Source organism: Calliphora vicina, chromosome 1 (genome assembly GCF_958450345.1).
Source record: "Calliphora vicina chromosome 1, idCalVici1.1, whole genome shotgun sequence".
Lineage (NCBI taxonomy): Eukaryota > Metazoa > Arthropoda > Insecta > Diptera > Calliphoridae > Calliphora > Calliphora vicina.
Window position 1 is genome coordinate 115,696,330 of NC_088780.1, and position 14,130 is coordinate 115,710,459.

Genomic DNA, 14,130 nt, shown 5'->3' on the forward strand with positions numbered 1-14,130 from the left:
ATGTTCATGTTTTTAGCGTATTAGCATACGCGTGGTATCCGCTAGTAAAAATATATTTTCCTCGATTATTCGAATAATTTTAAATAAATTTAATTGCAACCCTAGTTTCTGCTAAGATAGATAATAACGTAAGCAATATTGATTTCCATGTACTATATTATTGCTATATAGATCACTGGGTTAAGAAAAGTTACCTGCACAACAAGATGAATAACCAGTAGATAAGTATATACGTTAGATATGTATGGTAAATTATTATGCCACCTGTTTTGGGGAGCATAATGTTGAAATAACCTTTTAGATTGTATAATCAGAGAGAAGTTGCAGGAAATCTATTGTGAATTAATTTGATTATATGTATACTGCAGACAACAAATTTGTTTGTTTAACTTAAAACTAATATATTTAAGAAAACGACATAGAAAGTCGAATAAGTAAAGCAATTAATTAATTCAGAAACGGTTTTGATGATGTATTTGAGATTATATAGAAAATATATATCTGACTGAAGCTGAACAAATAGGGCACGAATAAAACTCAACTCTTGCACAATTTTATGAAAACAGTTTTTTTAGCAAATATTCTGTGTAACAATCATAGAAAATGTTTAAATGGCCAACATCCATCTTTATAAAATTGAAAAATATCCTATAATTTAAAATAGAACTTCTAAGACTACCCTTTCTCTTGTACCCCGGTTCGAGTACCTACTGACGGTCATTCTGAACACTTAGCTGTTGTGTATGAAGTTTTTGTTTTACAATAACTGCATTGTACTTGGGTTAATGGTCATATTGAATTGAATATGTTCTTTTGGTTTTATATCCGATTGAAGTCATAGTATTTTTTTATTATAAGAATGGAAACCATACCTTGCCATACCTAAAAACCAGACCTACATCATAATATTGACACCGCCAAACTTGGCAGTCTTATTTGTAAATTGTAATCCGATAAGAGAACTGTATTCCATTTCTGTATCGACCAGTTTATATGTTCTTTGGCAAATTGTATACGAGCAGTATGGTTTCTTTTAGAAATAAGAGTTTTTTCGAGGGGCGATGGCAACCACTTTGTACTACGGCTAACAGTTTGAGAACTAATTTCCAATTTTAGATTATTTATAACCTCCCGTGGAGTATTTTTTGAGAATTTCATAAACTATTGTCATAATGTTTAATATCGAATAAAAAACAAACATCATTAAAATCAATCAGAAATGAACAGATTTATTATTTTTAATAAGTTTTCACAATTATCAATTATTTAATGTAACAACTAATTTCGGAAACTATTTATCCCCTACACCACCATAGTGGGGAGGGTATTATGCGTTTGTAACGCCCAAAAATATTTATCTAACACACGATCGACTCAGAATCGGTCCGTCCGTCCGTCTGGCTGGCTGTCCATGTAAACCTTGTGCGCAAAATACGGGTCCCAATTTTGAAGATAGTTTGATAAAATTTGATACATATAATTTCGACCTAAGGACGAAGCCTATTGAAACTGGCTAAAAGCGGTCCATTATTTCACCTAGCACCCATACAAATGTCCTACCGAAATTGGACTTTATCGGTCATAAATGTTTAATTTATATAGATATCGACCTAATTTCATAGCGATCGGTCCATAATTAGTCATAATTCCCATATAAGGCCATCTTCCGAAAATAAATTACTGAAATTTTAAAAGTAAAATACATATCAAGTTTATGAAAAAGTTTACATTTCTCTTAATGTAGGGTCACACATGACAAATATTTGACGAAAAAGACGCAACCACTAAATAAAATAAGAGTAAACACGTCAAATAAATTTGTGCAAAAAATAGCGGTTACGCTTTTTTGAACAAATATTTGCATTTTGTGTGACCCTACCTTTAGAAGCATTCGATTGGTAGTCATGTAGAGTCGAAATTAATTAGGTTCAATTAATTTATTCGCTACCGATAAAATATTGCTTCGGTAACAGTGAATTAGCGGTAACGGTATTTCCTGTTATTTCGGTAACGGTTTTTTAATGACAACGGTAATTTCATACTGAGTTAAAATGTTAAACAAATATTACAAATTATTTTTAGAATATCGCTAACGGTAGCCGTATTTTAGCGGTAATGGGAGTTATTTCGGTAAAGGACTATTAGCGTTAACTGTAGTTGTGCTGAAATGGTAGTTTAGAAGGTACTGTTGCTTAGCGGTAACGGTAGCCAACTTTGCTTAGTAGAAAGTAATTGTCCCTATTATTTTTCCAACACTTTATATTTAGTAAAATGTCATGTTTTTGAAAACAAAAATTGCGGAATATAGTTTTCAAAAAAAGTTTCCATTGTATTCATGTAATCATTATACAGTCATTCACTCTATAATGATTATGAAATTATTGAATAAAGATTTGGCGCAACATGAGGGCGATGATCTTGATGTTAAAATATGCATGCATACATATATTTAGGTAAGAGTAAAGAGTTTTTGGCGCAAACATTGTGCATCAGTTTTTTTATAACTGACAGATGGGAAAATTACAATTTTCTATGCATGCTGATATGGATTCTTCCCTGTACCTGAAAAGTTCAACCTGCACATTAGAATCATTTGTTCAATTAACAAGTTACACTTTAAGTTGCCATCGAATTTTGTACTAATTAAAATAATTGCTTTGCGCCGTCGAGCATGCCATGCCAACTAAATAAATTATTATTTTATTAGTTTGATTTACACTTCAAATTCCCATATTTTAAGACATAATTAAAAACAATGTTATATTTTTTTTAACCATTTCCCACTTTTTGTGCAACATATACAGAAAGAAAGAAAATTTTAATACACCTATTGTTTTACTAATTGATACTGAGAGTAAGTGTTTTTTGTGGGATTTGTAGCCCGGTGACTTTGTCGCTAATGTGAAATTTAAATGTAATAATAACAAATACAAAAAAAAAACGACAACAAACACAAAATTATGCAATATTATTACCGTAGTTTTGTTTTATTATTTATTTGTACGATTATACGATATTGTTGAGAAGATGTGTGTTATTGTTATAAAAGCGTGAGTTGAAAGAAGACGAACTGTATAAGTACATACAGTGACTCCCATTAGTATTCGGTTTTTTTATTCGAATTATTAAAAGTCAACAAAATTAATAGAAAATAATAAAAACCGGTCATATTTTTTTTTTATTCATAAGACATATTAAGAGATCAAAAAAAAACTTATTTCAGAATTCTGAATATTGAACAAACAACATAAATAACAACAAAAACAAAAAAACTTAAATAATTCACACTTCATTAATATTCGCACATATAACATTATTGTTTAAATACAAATTTAAAAAAAAAAATTAATATCTGGTTGGATAGCCCTTATTTTTTATAACCTCAGAAGAACAATTTGGCATATTTTGCAATTAATCAACACTGATTTTATCCCATTCTTCCTGCTGACTTTTTTTGAGTTCGTTTTTCGATGAAACGGGATTTCCGCGGATTCGGCGATCTAAATAGTCCCATGAATTTTCTATGAGATTCATGTCTGAGGACTGAGCAGGCGTATTAATCACTTTTGGACAATTATAAAGCAACCACTCACGCAAAACGTGGGCTTTATGCTTAGGGTAGTTTTCCTGATACAAAAATATTGTTTCCTTTTAACTCCTGATTCGGCTTCCGCCACACCATAATTTTTCCATCACTTCCAAATAAGTTAAATAAGCTTTCATCGAGAAAATTACGCCTTTCGACCAATTTACATTTTTTTTATATGCTCCTTAGTAAATTTAACAAAAAAAAACATTAAACTCAAAAAAAACTCAAAACTTGACCCTTATTTTTTAATGGCGTGACTTATTGTTACTTCTGATACTGTCTTTCCAAATTCCGCCTTAACTTCGATCCTGGATTTTATATCTTCGGATAATGTCACCACAGTATTTTTTCCCTCTTTTGTAATGAAAATCACTAATTTTCTTAGCTCTAACAAAGTATTTTTTCCTTTACGACCCTCGCAGCTTTTATAAAAAAAACTTGAGAATGACAATGTTTATTCAGCTAACATTATTTATTTGATGTTAATTAATGAGTGTATCCCAATTTCCCCAAATAATGTATATAAATATGCAGATTTACAGCAGTGAATTTTATGGTAAAACTAAAAAACCGAATATTAATGAAGCATGTATTTCTGTAGTATTTTAGTTTCTTATTATTTTAAAATAGATTCACTCAATATTAATTAAAACCAATTAGTGAAAAGTGAGCTCTAAATATATACATTTAAGTAAAAAAAAAAATAAACATTAACAAGATGTCATTATATTCATTGAGAATTTTTGGATTTCAGAAACTGATATATAAAAACCGAATATTAATGAGAGTCACTGTATGTATATATACTTCAAGTACAAAAACAGAACGAAAATTATTAAGTAGACAATAAAAACACAAATAAATTCACATACTAATCACATCACAATCTCAATTAAAATCACCTCCTAATCGTGTATTTTAAACACACATGAAATTGATAAAATTATTACGTTGTATGTATTCAGTCGACGACGATTGTCATCAATTGTTGGCTTGAGTTAAAAAAATTGTTTTATTTTTTTTTTTTTAAATTTTCAAGAAATATTCTGCAATTATTTCCGGCAATGTGATTTTTAAACTTAAACCCTTTACGTCACTGAGACTTTTTTCGAAAATAATATATATAAACGTGAGGATTTTGATAAATTGTTGCAAACAGAAACAAATATTACAAAAATTAACATTAATCGGTTTCAGATGCCGGTAAATGTTCCTTAAAGTTTTAATTTCATTATCTGGTTTCATCGATTAAATCTCCAAAGAGCTCATTAAAATATTTCAAGGGCCTACTCTAGAATGTTTATCTATGTTAATTGTTTATCTGTGTTAATTGTTTTAAGCATACAATTATTCGATAATTGTACACAAAAGTAGCAATGTAGCAAAATTGAGGGGTATATTGATTTTGTCATTCCGCTTGTAACATATCGAAATATTGGTCGTAGAACCAAAAGCTATATATATTCTGGGTTCTTATGAAATACTAATACGATCTAGCTATGTCCGTCGGTCTGTTATTGGCACGACAGACCCTCGAGGAAACAACCTACGGGGATGCAATATTTTCAAAAAAATTCTTTGTTGATCAGACATGTTTGGTATTGATTGAATGTTGCTCATTTAATCAATACCAAACATGTCTGATCGGTTAACTAGAAACAGAGTTATGGACCAAAATTTTAAAAATGTTTTGCTATTTTCTTTAAATGTATTGCATTGTTATTGATATTTTGATAAAAAAAATACATGTTCTGTTGATGATTTTCATACAAATGTCTAGAGCCACATTCTATAGTACATAAATATACAAAAAAAATCAGCAAACTAAATTTTACTTTTGGTTTTTGTGACGATCACTCCATAATTTGTAATAGCTCCCATGTAAGATAGATATCAACGCACAAAATTTTATGACAATCGCTTCTTAATTCATAAAATACATTATTCTCTAGTAATGTGAAATTTACCACCGATATTTTCTAGTAATAGAAATTATAAAACTAACCAAATCGTGTGAAACAGATAAATTAAAACGCACAAAATTGGTACCGGTATTATATTGATGGATGTATATAAGAGTTGGCACAGCGACGTTTATACGCAAGGCTTATTCGCAAATAAAAATATTGTAATTAGAAAAATTTGCCGTATAAACAGTGAATTATTTTTTTATTTGCAAATAGCTAACTCACGAAAACAATTCCTGATTAACGACACTATTTGCAAATTAGATTTTACACATTGCCATATTTTTAACGTTTTTAGATTTTCTTTCGTATTTTAAATATTTCATTGCGTTTTTGCATTAATTGAATTGTAAGACAAACAAGAATTTTTAATTCTTTCATTTTTGCATTTAAAAAAATAAGAATTTTCCGTAAACAAAGTGACATATAAACGGAGAGTTAGTTAATTGCAAATAATTTTTATTTTCGAATAGGCTACGTATAAACGTAGTAACAGTCATATATACCACTATTGTTAGTATTCACAAGATTTTCGTATTTAATAAATATATTGGGTGTATAACTTAAAAATGCGGTAATTACAACAGATGGCGTATCTTTTGAAAGCGGTTTTTGTTTTTAATAAATTATAAGTCATTTTGAAGGCTACATATCTGTCATTTAAACCAAGGTTTTTTTTTGCTTCGAAAATGTGGAATTTTGTACCAACGTATCGTCATATGCAATTTGTTTTGCTTTACTTCTTTAATTTAAAAAAAATTGCCACTGAAGCACACCGATTGCTCACCAAAGCTTCAGGTGAATGTGTTCCATCGATTTCAACGTGCGAGAGATGGTTTGTGCGGTTCAGAAATCGTGATTTTGACACGGAACCCCAAACAATTTTGAAGACTTAACAACAGTTTCAAAATCATTGGGAGCTACTTAAGCAGTAATTTCAAAAGATTTGCGAGCGCAGCATTCATCCAAAAGCAGGGAAATTGGGTACCATACGAATTGAAGCCGAGAGAACTTGAAATACGTTTTTACATGTCCGAAATGATGATTGAACGCTATAAAAGAAAATCATTTTTGCACGCAATCATTACTTACGATGAAAAATTAATCCATTACCGAATCGACAACAAAGCCAAATCTGAGTAGACCATCACAGGAAACCTGTACCGAACGCAACTGATTCGTTTGAGGCGAGCATTGGCCGAAATATGCGGCAAGATGTTGCAATACCCAGACCATCCGACTACTATTTGTTTCGATTGATGCAGAACGCTCTCTCTGGAGTATCCAATATTGGCATCATTCGTTCTTGGCCTCCAAAGATGAGCAGTTCTTTTGGCTCGTAATCCATATGTTACCAGAGGGATTGAATAAATTTATATTGTACAAATGTTTCAAAATAAAAGCTACAAATTTTTAGGTCATACACCCAATATTAAAAACCAAATGAAAATTTTTTAAATTCATTTATTTATTTAAACTAAAATACGATCAAGGAACATAGAAAATTAAAAAAAAAATTTAGGAAACGTGTTTTTGGGGCTGTACCTGAATGGGTACAATGGCGTAAAGTGTATTCTATTTTTATAATGTGTGAAAATTTTTAAAACATTACTTTTTCAACACAACGCAATATCGCATTGTTCAGACAACCATTTTATTCTGTTATGACATTCACCCCACCGTAGGGGATTTTTTATCCTTTAAGGAAATTGGTTTCCAGGAGTAGTTGCGACACCAGAAGCCAGTTTAATTTGTATATGGGTCTCACTTTGTCAGTAGCATCTAAATTAGTGTTATCAGCCAAATTAACAAAACGTTTTATTTCTTTGAATCTGTTCCGTGGTATAATTTCGGAAATTTTGGAGTGCGAGTATCCTCGCAGAGCATCCAATACATATCTTATTTTGGCATAGAACGATATCCACTGTAAAGCAAAGGATAAATTGTACTTATTAGCTTGCGATGCATAAATGCAAGTCTGCTAAATGGTTAAAATAATAACCTTTTCCCATTCAAGTATGAAATAATATTGAACTCATTGTCCAAAAAATAGTTTGAGACATTTGAACATCGCATGGTCTTATTATTCAAATAGAATTTGTTTTGCTTGATCTTGAGGGCATTATTTTCTGTCAGAACATCTCAAGTGGAATATCATCGTATCTATCACTGTCAAAAAATACTTATATTTCAAATGGTACATGCGATCTCTAACAATATCGTCAGCAACACCTTCATCTTCATCCATATTACAATCCGGATCTGATAAAATAATAGCTATCAAAATTGTGGTGCTCATATTTTTCCAAAAAATCTAGTTTTTAAAACATTTGCATTAAAAACTTCACGTTTTGATGGTCTGAAATTCTATTTTAGCGTAACTCTTGCTTTCGTAAAACTGTGTTTGCTCTCCGCAGCTCAATTGTTACTAACCTCGCTAATATTCCAAAAAATGATACAGCATTATAAAAACAGGACAAAATATACCTTAAGGGTATTATTTTTTTAAATTTTTTATGTGTGATGTTTAAAGCACAGTGTGTTGAATGCAAAATCACAAAAAAAGTTGTCAAATTTATCTTGTTAAAAAATTTATTTCTATAAATTTTTTTTTAAATCTTAATATAAAAAGATTTTTATTCGAGAATTGTTGATCGAATAATTTGTTATTCTAAATAGAAAAATGTTATTCATTCGAATAAAAAATATTTTTTTCCTCGATAATTCGAATAATTGTTATTCGAATGACTACCCTAAACACTAGTCACGTGACATGTGAATAGGCGATATATGTATATCACTTAACTTGTCATATTGTGGTAAAAAGTTGAATTTTAAACAAATTTGAAAATAAGTGTCAGAACTAAAACCACGAAGAACCAGTCATGACAACAACATAGTACTGTGTAAGTTTCATTTGAAAACATGGATTACTTTCGCGACCTGCGTACACTTCTTAAGCCAAGTGACAGGTCTCTTTCATTTAAAGCGATAGTACTGGAACCGGTCCCTATCCTGGAAGAACCAGTCACATAACTAGTTCTGTATAGTCACCTTCCCGCTAAAGATTTTATACCCATATAAGAAACATGGAGAACCACCAAAATCGTGAAACGTTATTAGTTTAATTTAATATTGAGTAATGTTGAAAAAGTTTTAAAAAAATTTTACGCCAGATAAAACTTGACACTAAATGAATGTACTCTAACCACAATTTCAATCATGTATAAAAACGCGATATTAATAGTGGCTGTGAAAGAAGACTTCCTGCAACATTTAAAGAAACAGAAAACATATTAAAGTGAAAGTGAACAAGCCGAAACAAATTGAAACTCTCAAGATAGAAAAGACATGCAGCCAGTTAAATAGATAGACAGACGGACAAACAATTTGTACATTAAAATTAAAATTATAAAATAACAAAAAATGTGAATTAGTAAAGGGGGACAATGATCAAGGTGAAGTTTATAGTGGGTTTGTTTTTAAATAACAATTGTTGTGGTTATTACGAAACAATTTGTTTTCTTTTTCTTTAAATTAAATGTGAATTTTAAATAATAACACTAATGTTTGTAATACTTAATGCTGGACATTTGTAATTAATAACAACTTTTTTCCCATTATAGTCCAGCAGCTGAAACAAAATTCACAATATCACTTGGAATCGAAAACCTGTAATGTCCGGCTACCTTAGAATGAAGGCTGTCATTTCGGTTGGTGTACAGGAAAGATGATCGAAGCATTTGCCAATCACTTAGGCAGTCATATAGGCAGACATTTATTTTATTGGGCCACCACAGCACCAACGGTTCACAACTTGGACACGGAAACGGATTACGGCCTCAAACTGCGCATTTCAAATATAATCAATAAATTTCATGGACCACTTGAACGTGGCGTACAAATACTCGATCATTTGCTAACACTGGAAGAAGAAGATTTTAACGATCACTGGGGTTCTGCTTACATCCACAACTATGAACCGGAAATAGTGGATAGTCGGGAAGAACCATATAATACGGGCGGGAGAGTAGACGGTAATCAAGAAGTTTTACATTATTATGGCAACAATAATGGCGGTGTAATGCGACAGCAAAATATTGCAAGAGGAAATAGTAAGTGTATAGAATAGTTATTTAATGTTTAAATATTTTATTAAAAAATTAAATAATAAACAATACAATTCATTATACATAATTTTCTGTACGTTAATTTCTGTTTCTATAAATACCTAACAAAAAAATCACCAAATTTGATGATTTATAGGAAACCGAAAACTATTTAACGTTTTTGTTTTGTTTAATAAAGGTCAAACAACTCATTTACCAGCAGCGCAGGTTTGAGATAGTTTTGCAGGGGGGATTAAGATATTAAATATACTTTGCTTAGAATTATTAAAGAATTTAACAAAATTTAAAAATTTTAATAATATGTATATTAGGGTGGCTCAATTTGTTTGGTCGTATAACAAAACGTAATCTACGAAGAATTCTAAGAAAATTTTCCCAAGAAACTATGGGTCTAAAATCAAAACCTAGCTCCCGCTGAGAGACTTCGAAATACACAGTTAGCAATTTTTAAAAACAAATCTTAAATCTTTATGTCTCTCGGCGGGAGCCTACGTTTTAATTTTAGATCCATACTTTCTTTTGGTAATTTTATTAGAATTTTGTATAGATTCCGATTTTGCTATACGCCTGTCAGGTTTTTTCTCACCCGAACAAATTGACCAACCCTAATGTACATAAAAAAAGGAATGTTAATGCGCTCGAATCGTAACAGAACAGAAATGCCTTTTTACACTAATAGTTCTGTCATATTTCGATTCATGTATAAAAATTCACCTTCCAAATTTGTGTAAACTTTTTTCTTTTGTGAAATGTGTGTTTCCTACTTTGTAACATTTTTTTATTCCGTTTATATATAATTGTAAGACCATCCACGTGTCGAGCCCTAACCGAACCGAAATATCTTAAATGCATAACAACAAACTTTACAGCATTATTAGGGAATGTTTGCTTATTTTAAATCAATGTAAATATATAAGCGACTTGCTTTTAAGCTAAAATTGGTTTTGATATCAAATTGTAACGGTATTATACCGCGGTATTTTGTACATTTATGAAATTGCAAAAAATTATGTAAACGATCCTTATTTATCGATTTCTATTAAAAAATTAAAATAGAATATATTGTTGGTTAAGATATTTTAAAGGTTTTTTTTTTAAACACTGGTTAGAATAATGGGGTATAGGTACGCAAATCTGGTTTAAATCATTCAAACAAAAGTGGTTAAACAAATTCTATAATCAAAAATCGACACGTGAATACTTTACGTTTTTTTTTTTATTTAAATAAATAAATAAATAAATTTCGGGTAATATACATATTTATAAAACTTGAACGAATACAAATGAATATCATCTCCAATTACCCCTAGCCCCACCACACCACTGGAGTTTCTCTAAAAAACATATACCGCAGATCGAACACGGGAGACCGGCCATGAGTAGACAAGACAACCAACGGCTTTAAATAAAAAATCAATGCACCTCTTGTATTAACCGTAACTAGTTTTTTTTTTTTTGTAAAAAAGTCGAATAATAACAAATACGATATCAACATTAACCAAATGGTCAAAAGCCCAAAAGATAATAAATAAAACCTTCAAATAAGCAGAAAACAACAAAAATAATCAAATGTATTTGTAAAAAATAAAAAAAAATCAACTATAAATTCAAGTTCAAACTACAAATAAAGATGAGGAACTAAAAAATGGATGAAGAAAAAGAAAAGAAGCAAATAGAAGACAGACAGAAGACACACGCAAAAATATTAATGTTTATAACCAAACCGAACTTGAAGACAACAACAATCGATAAAACATCGAAATACCATAAACTCAACGAACAATAAATATTTTACACACTAAACGAAATGTGAAACCATTTCCATTAACAATTGTATTTAGAACTGAAAATGATTTGTGGCTTATAAAAACAGTGAAAAAAGTAGTGTAATTTACCTGTATTTATTTTTCAAATATATGAAGGCACAGTAAGTGAAAATACAATGGAAACATCGTTTGAAATCTCTATTCCGTATTTACAGTTTTCAAAAATATTACCCTTTACCAAATATTTACTATGAGCATGAGCATTTACTATGAGTGAATAAACACTTTGGAAGATCCATGTCAAAGCGGACAGCAGTCGAATTTACCATCTCCGATTTTAATGAAATTAACCACATACATAATATATCCAATATGTTTCTCATATCAGTGACTTTTACAATTTTTACTCATTCCGATGTAAAAATATCGCGATTTGAAAATTGAATGATTGGTTAAAATTGTCTAAAATTATAACACATAATTGCCCATAACTTCGAAGCTACTCAAAGTCCAACATAATTTTTGATTCCATTTTAAAGGCAAAGTGTGTACTTCCAAAATGTTAAAGGTCAATTTTCAGAATATTTATTTCAATGTAAAAAATATCAAAGATCGCGGTGTTAAAAATTCAAAAAGAAAATGGTATGAGGGCACCTAAACACTCTCCACTATATTTTTGCAAAAAATTTCGATGGAGACTCGAATAGTTCAGGAGTTATAAATAAAAACGTTATAAAAAGTAAATTTTTTCATATAAATTCATATAAAAATTTAAGCACATTCGTTTTACCACATAAATTGAAATTGATTCAATTGTGTTCTGTTTTCTATTTGCTTAAATTTTTATATGAATTTATATGAAAATACGTTCTTTTAATAACGTTTTTATTTATAACTCCTGAACTATTCATCTATACATCGACAAAGTTGTCAAATTTGGGACGTTACCACGACGAAATGTTATTCAATTTTAATATTCTAAATATTTCTTAAAATATATTAAGAACATATAACAGAACATTTAGCAAAACTGTTGGGAAATGGTGTAATGTTCCCACAAGTAGAAACAAACTGCTAAATAAAATAAATTTAGCATTTTACATATAATTGAGCAAAATATGCCGATTAACTTAAGATATGGAACGTCAATGCAAATCTTTTGTACAGGCTTTTGGTAATTTAATACAAATTAGTTTAAACTTCACCACTACTCTTGCAACGCAATGTTAATATAGAAATTTAAAATAATGTTGAGAATTCTTGTTTTTGTCATTATTGTTAAAGATATACAGACGTACTAATTAAAAGTATAGCGGAGTTACAAAAGAAATAATGATTTAATTAGCATTATTTAATTTAAATGCTGAGATTTTTCTTTATTTTAGAAATTTAGGTGAAGGTTAATTTGCAAAAGAAAAAATGGTACTTCAAATTGGTTTTAGTTTTTAGTTTGGTGTTGGTTTTCAGTTCTATGAAATCAAGGTTTTTGTTCTGATAAAATTTAAATATTAATGCTTTCTGTGACCATAAAATAGTTTAACACATATTTTGATGATACACCAGTTTTTATTGATGACGAATTTTTCAGTATTTTTCTGAAATACATACATATTTTGTATTATAAGCAAAATGAACGCTCTAAATATTTAAACTAGATGACAGTATTATATATTTTGATGATACACTAGTTTTGTTTGTGTCGAAAGCAAAAAAAAAATAAAATTAACAAAGTGAACATTCTAAATATCTCTTTTGTAAATTGCGTCTTAAATAACAGCATTAATTATTTATAAAATGTCAACATGGCATTTCAGCACTTTTGCAAAAAACGCAATATAAAGGCACCCGATGTTCTCAAGTTCTAAAATTGTTCTTCGTCATCTAAAAATCGAAAAAGGTTGTTCATTTTATTTGAAGTTTCGCGGTTTGGGTCAAAGTGGTTCAAATGTGAATTTGTGATACCTGAATCCAAAAATTATGATTAAAATCTAATTCGAATTTGACTGAATTCCAAAAATCAGAAAAGAATTATTTCGTTGCATTTATATGGGGTTTATAACGTATCAATTTAAACTTTTTATCTTTTGATCCAGCTCACCAAATACTAGCCAGGACAAACATTCAAACAAACAAAACATTCTTTTAGTTGGGAACATCGATACCGTATTTTCCCGCCATGGAGTCATCCTAATAAACATAAATAGAAGTGCGTTACTTACGAATACAATTATAATGTCATATGTCAGAAAAATTTTAGTACCACAGGGCTTTACTTGAACTATTGCAAACGCCCGAGATCATGGCGATCGCACTGTATTCAATGTTAGGATACATTTTAAAATAATTCATAAAACGTGCAAGTTTAAAATTGTCCAGTAGATAAGATGTGTTGGGCAATGGATGATGTGAGCGATCAAAATTTAATTAATTATTCAAGTCATTGATCTAAATAAAATTGTTTTACTTCTGTGTTTTGTTACCACCTGTCTATACCTGAAAAATTTTTGTCATGATAAACGTCAAAATGGTTGTCAAGATAAAAAATTATCAGCTATAGTCTCCATTTATTAGTATTATTGCTTCGCTATGACAAAATTGTTAGTGCTTTTGCATAGACAACTTTGTCTTGACAATAAACGTCATTAATTGTTATGATAAATATTTGTCAAGTATAGACA

The 14,130-nt window shown here is 29.9% G+C and overlaps 2 protein-coding genes across 2 annotated transcripts in view; one reads left to right on the forward strand and one right to left on the reverse strand.

Moving 5' to 3' along the window:
- Positions 1-14,130, reverse strand: part of Brf (Brf RNA polymerase III subunit) — a 79,424-nt gene that overhangs the window by 46,003 nt on the left and 19,291 nt on the right. The gene's annotated exons all lie outside the window — the stretch shown is intronic.
- Positions 1-14,130, forward strand: part of lute — a 38,524-nt gene that overhangs the window by 8,925 nt on the left and 15,469 nt on the right. The window contains exon 2 of the mRNA XM_065515587.1: positions 9,183-9,671. Coding sequence (XP_065371659.1) covers positions 9,287-9,671 — 385 coding nt within the window. The 5' untranslated portion in view covers positions 9,183-9,286. The remainder of the gene's footprint in view (positions 1-9,182; positions 9,672-14,130) is intronic.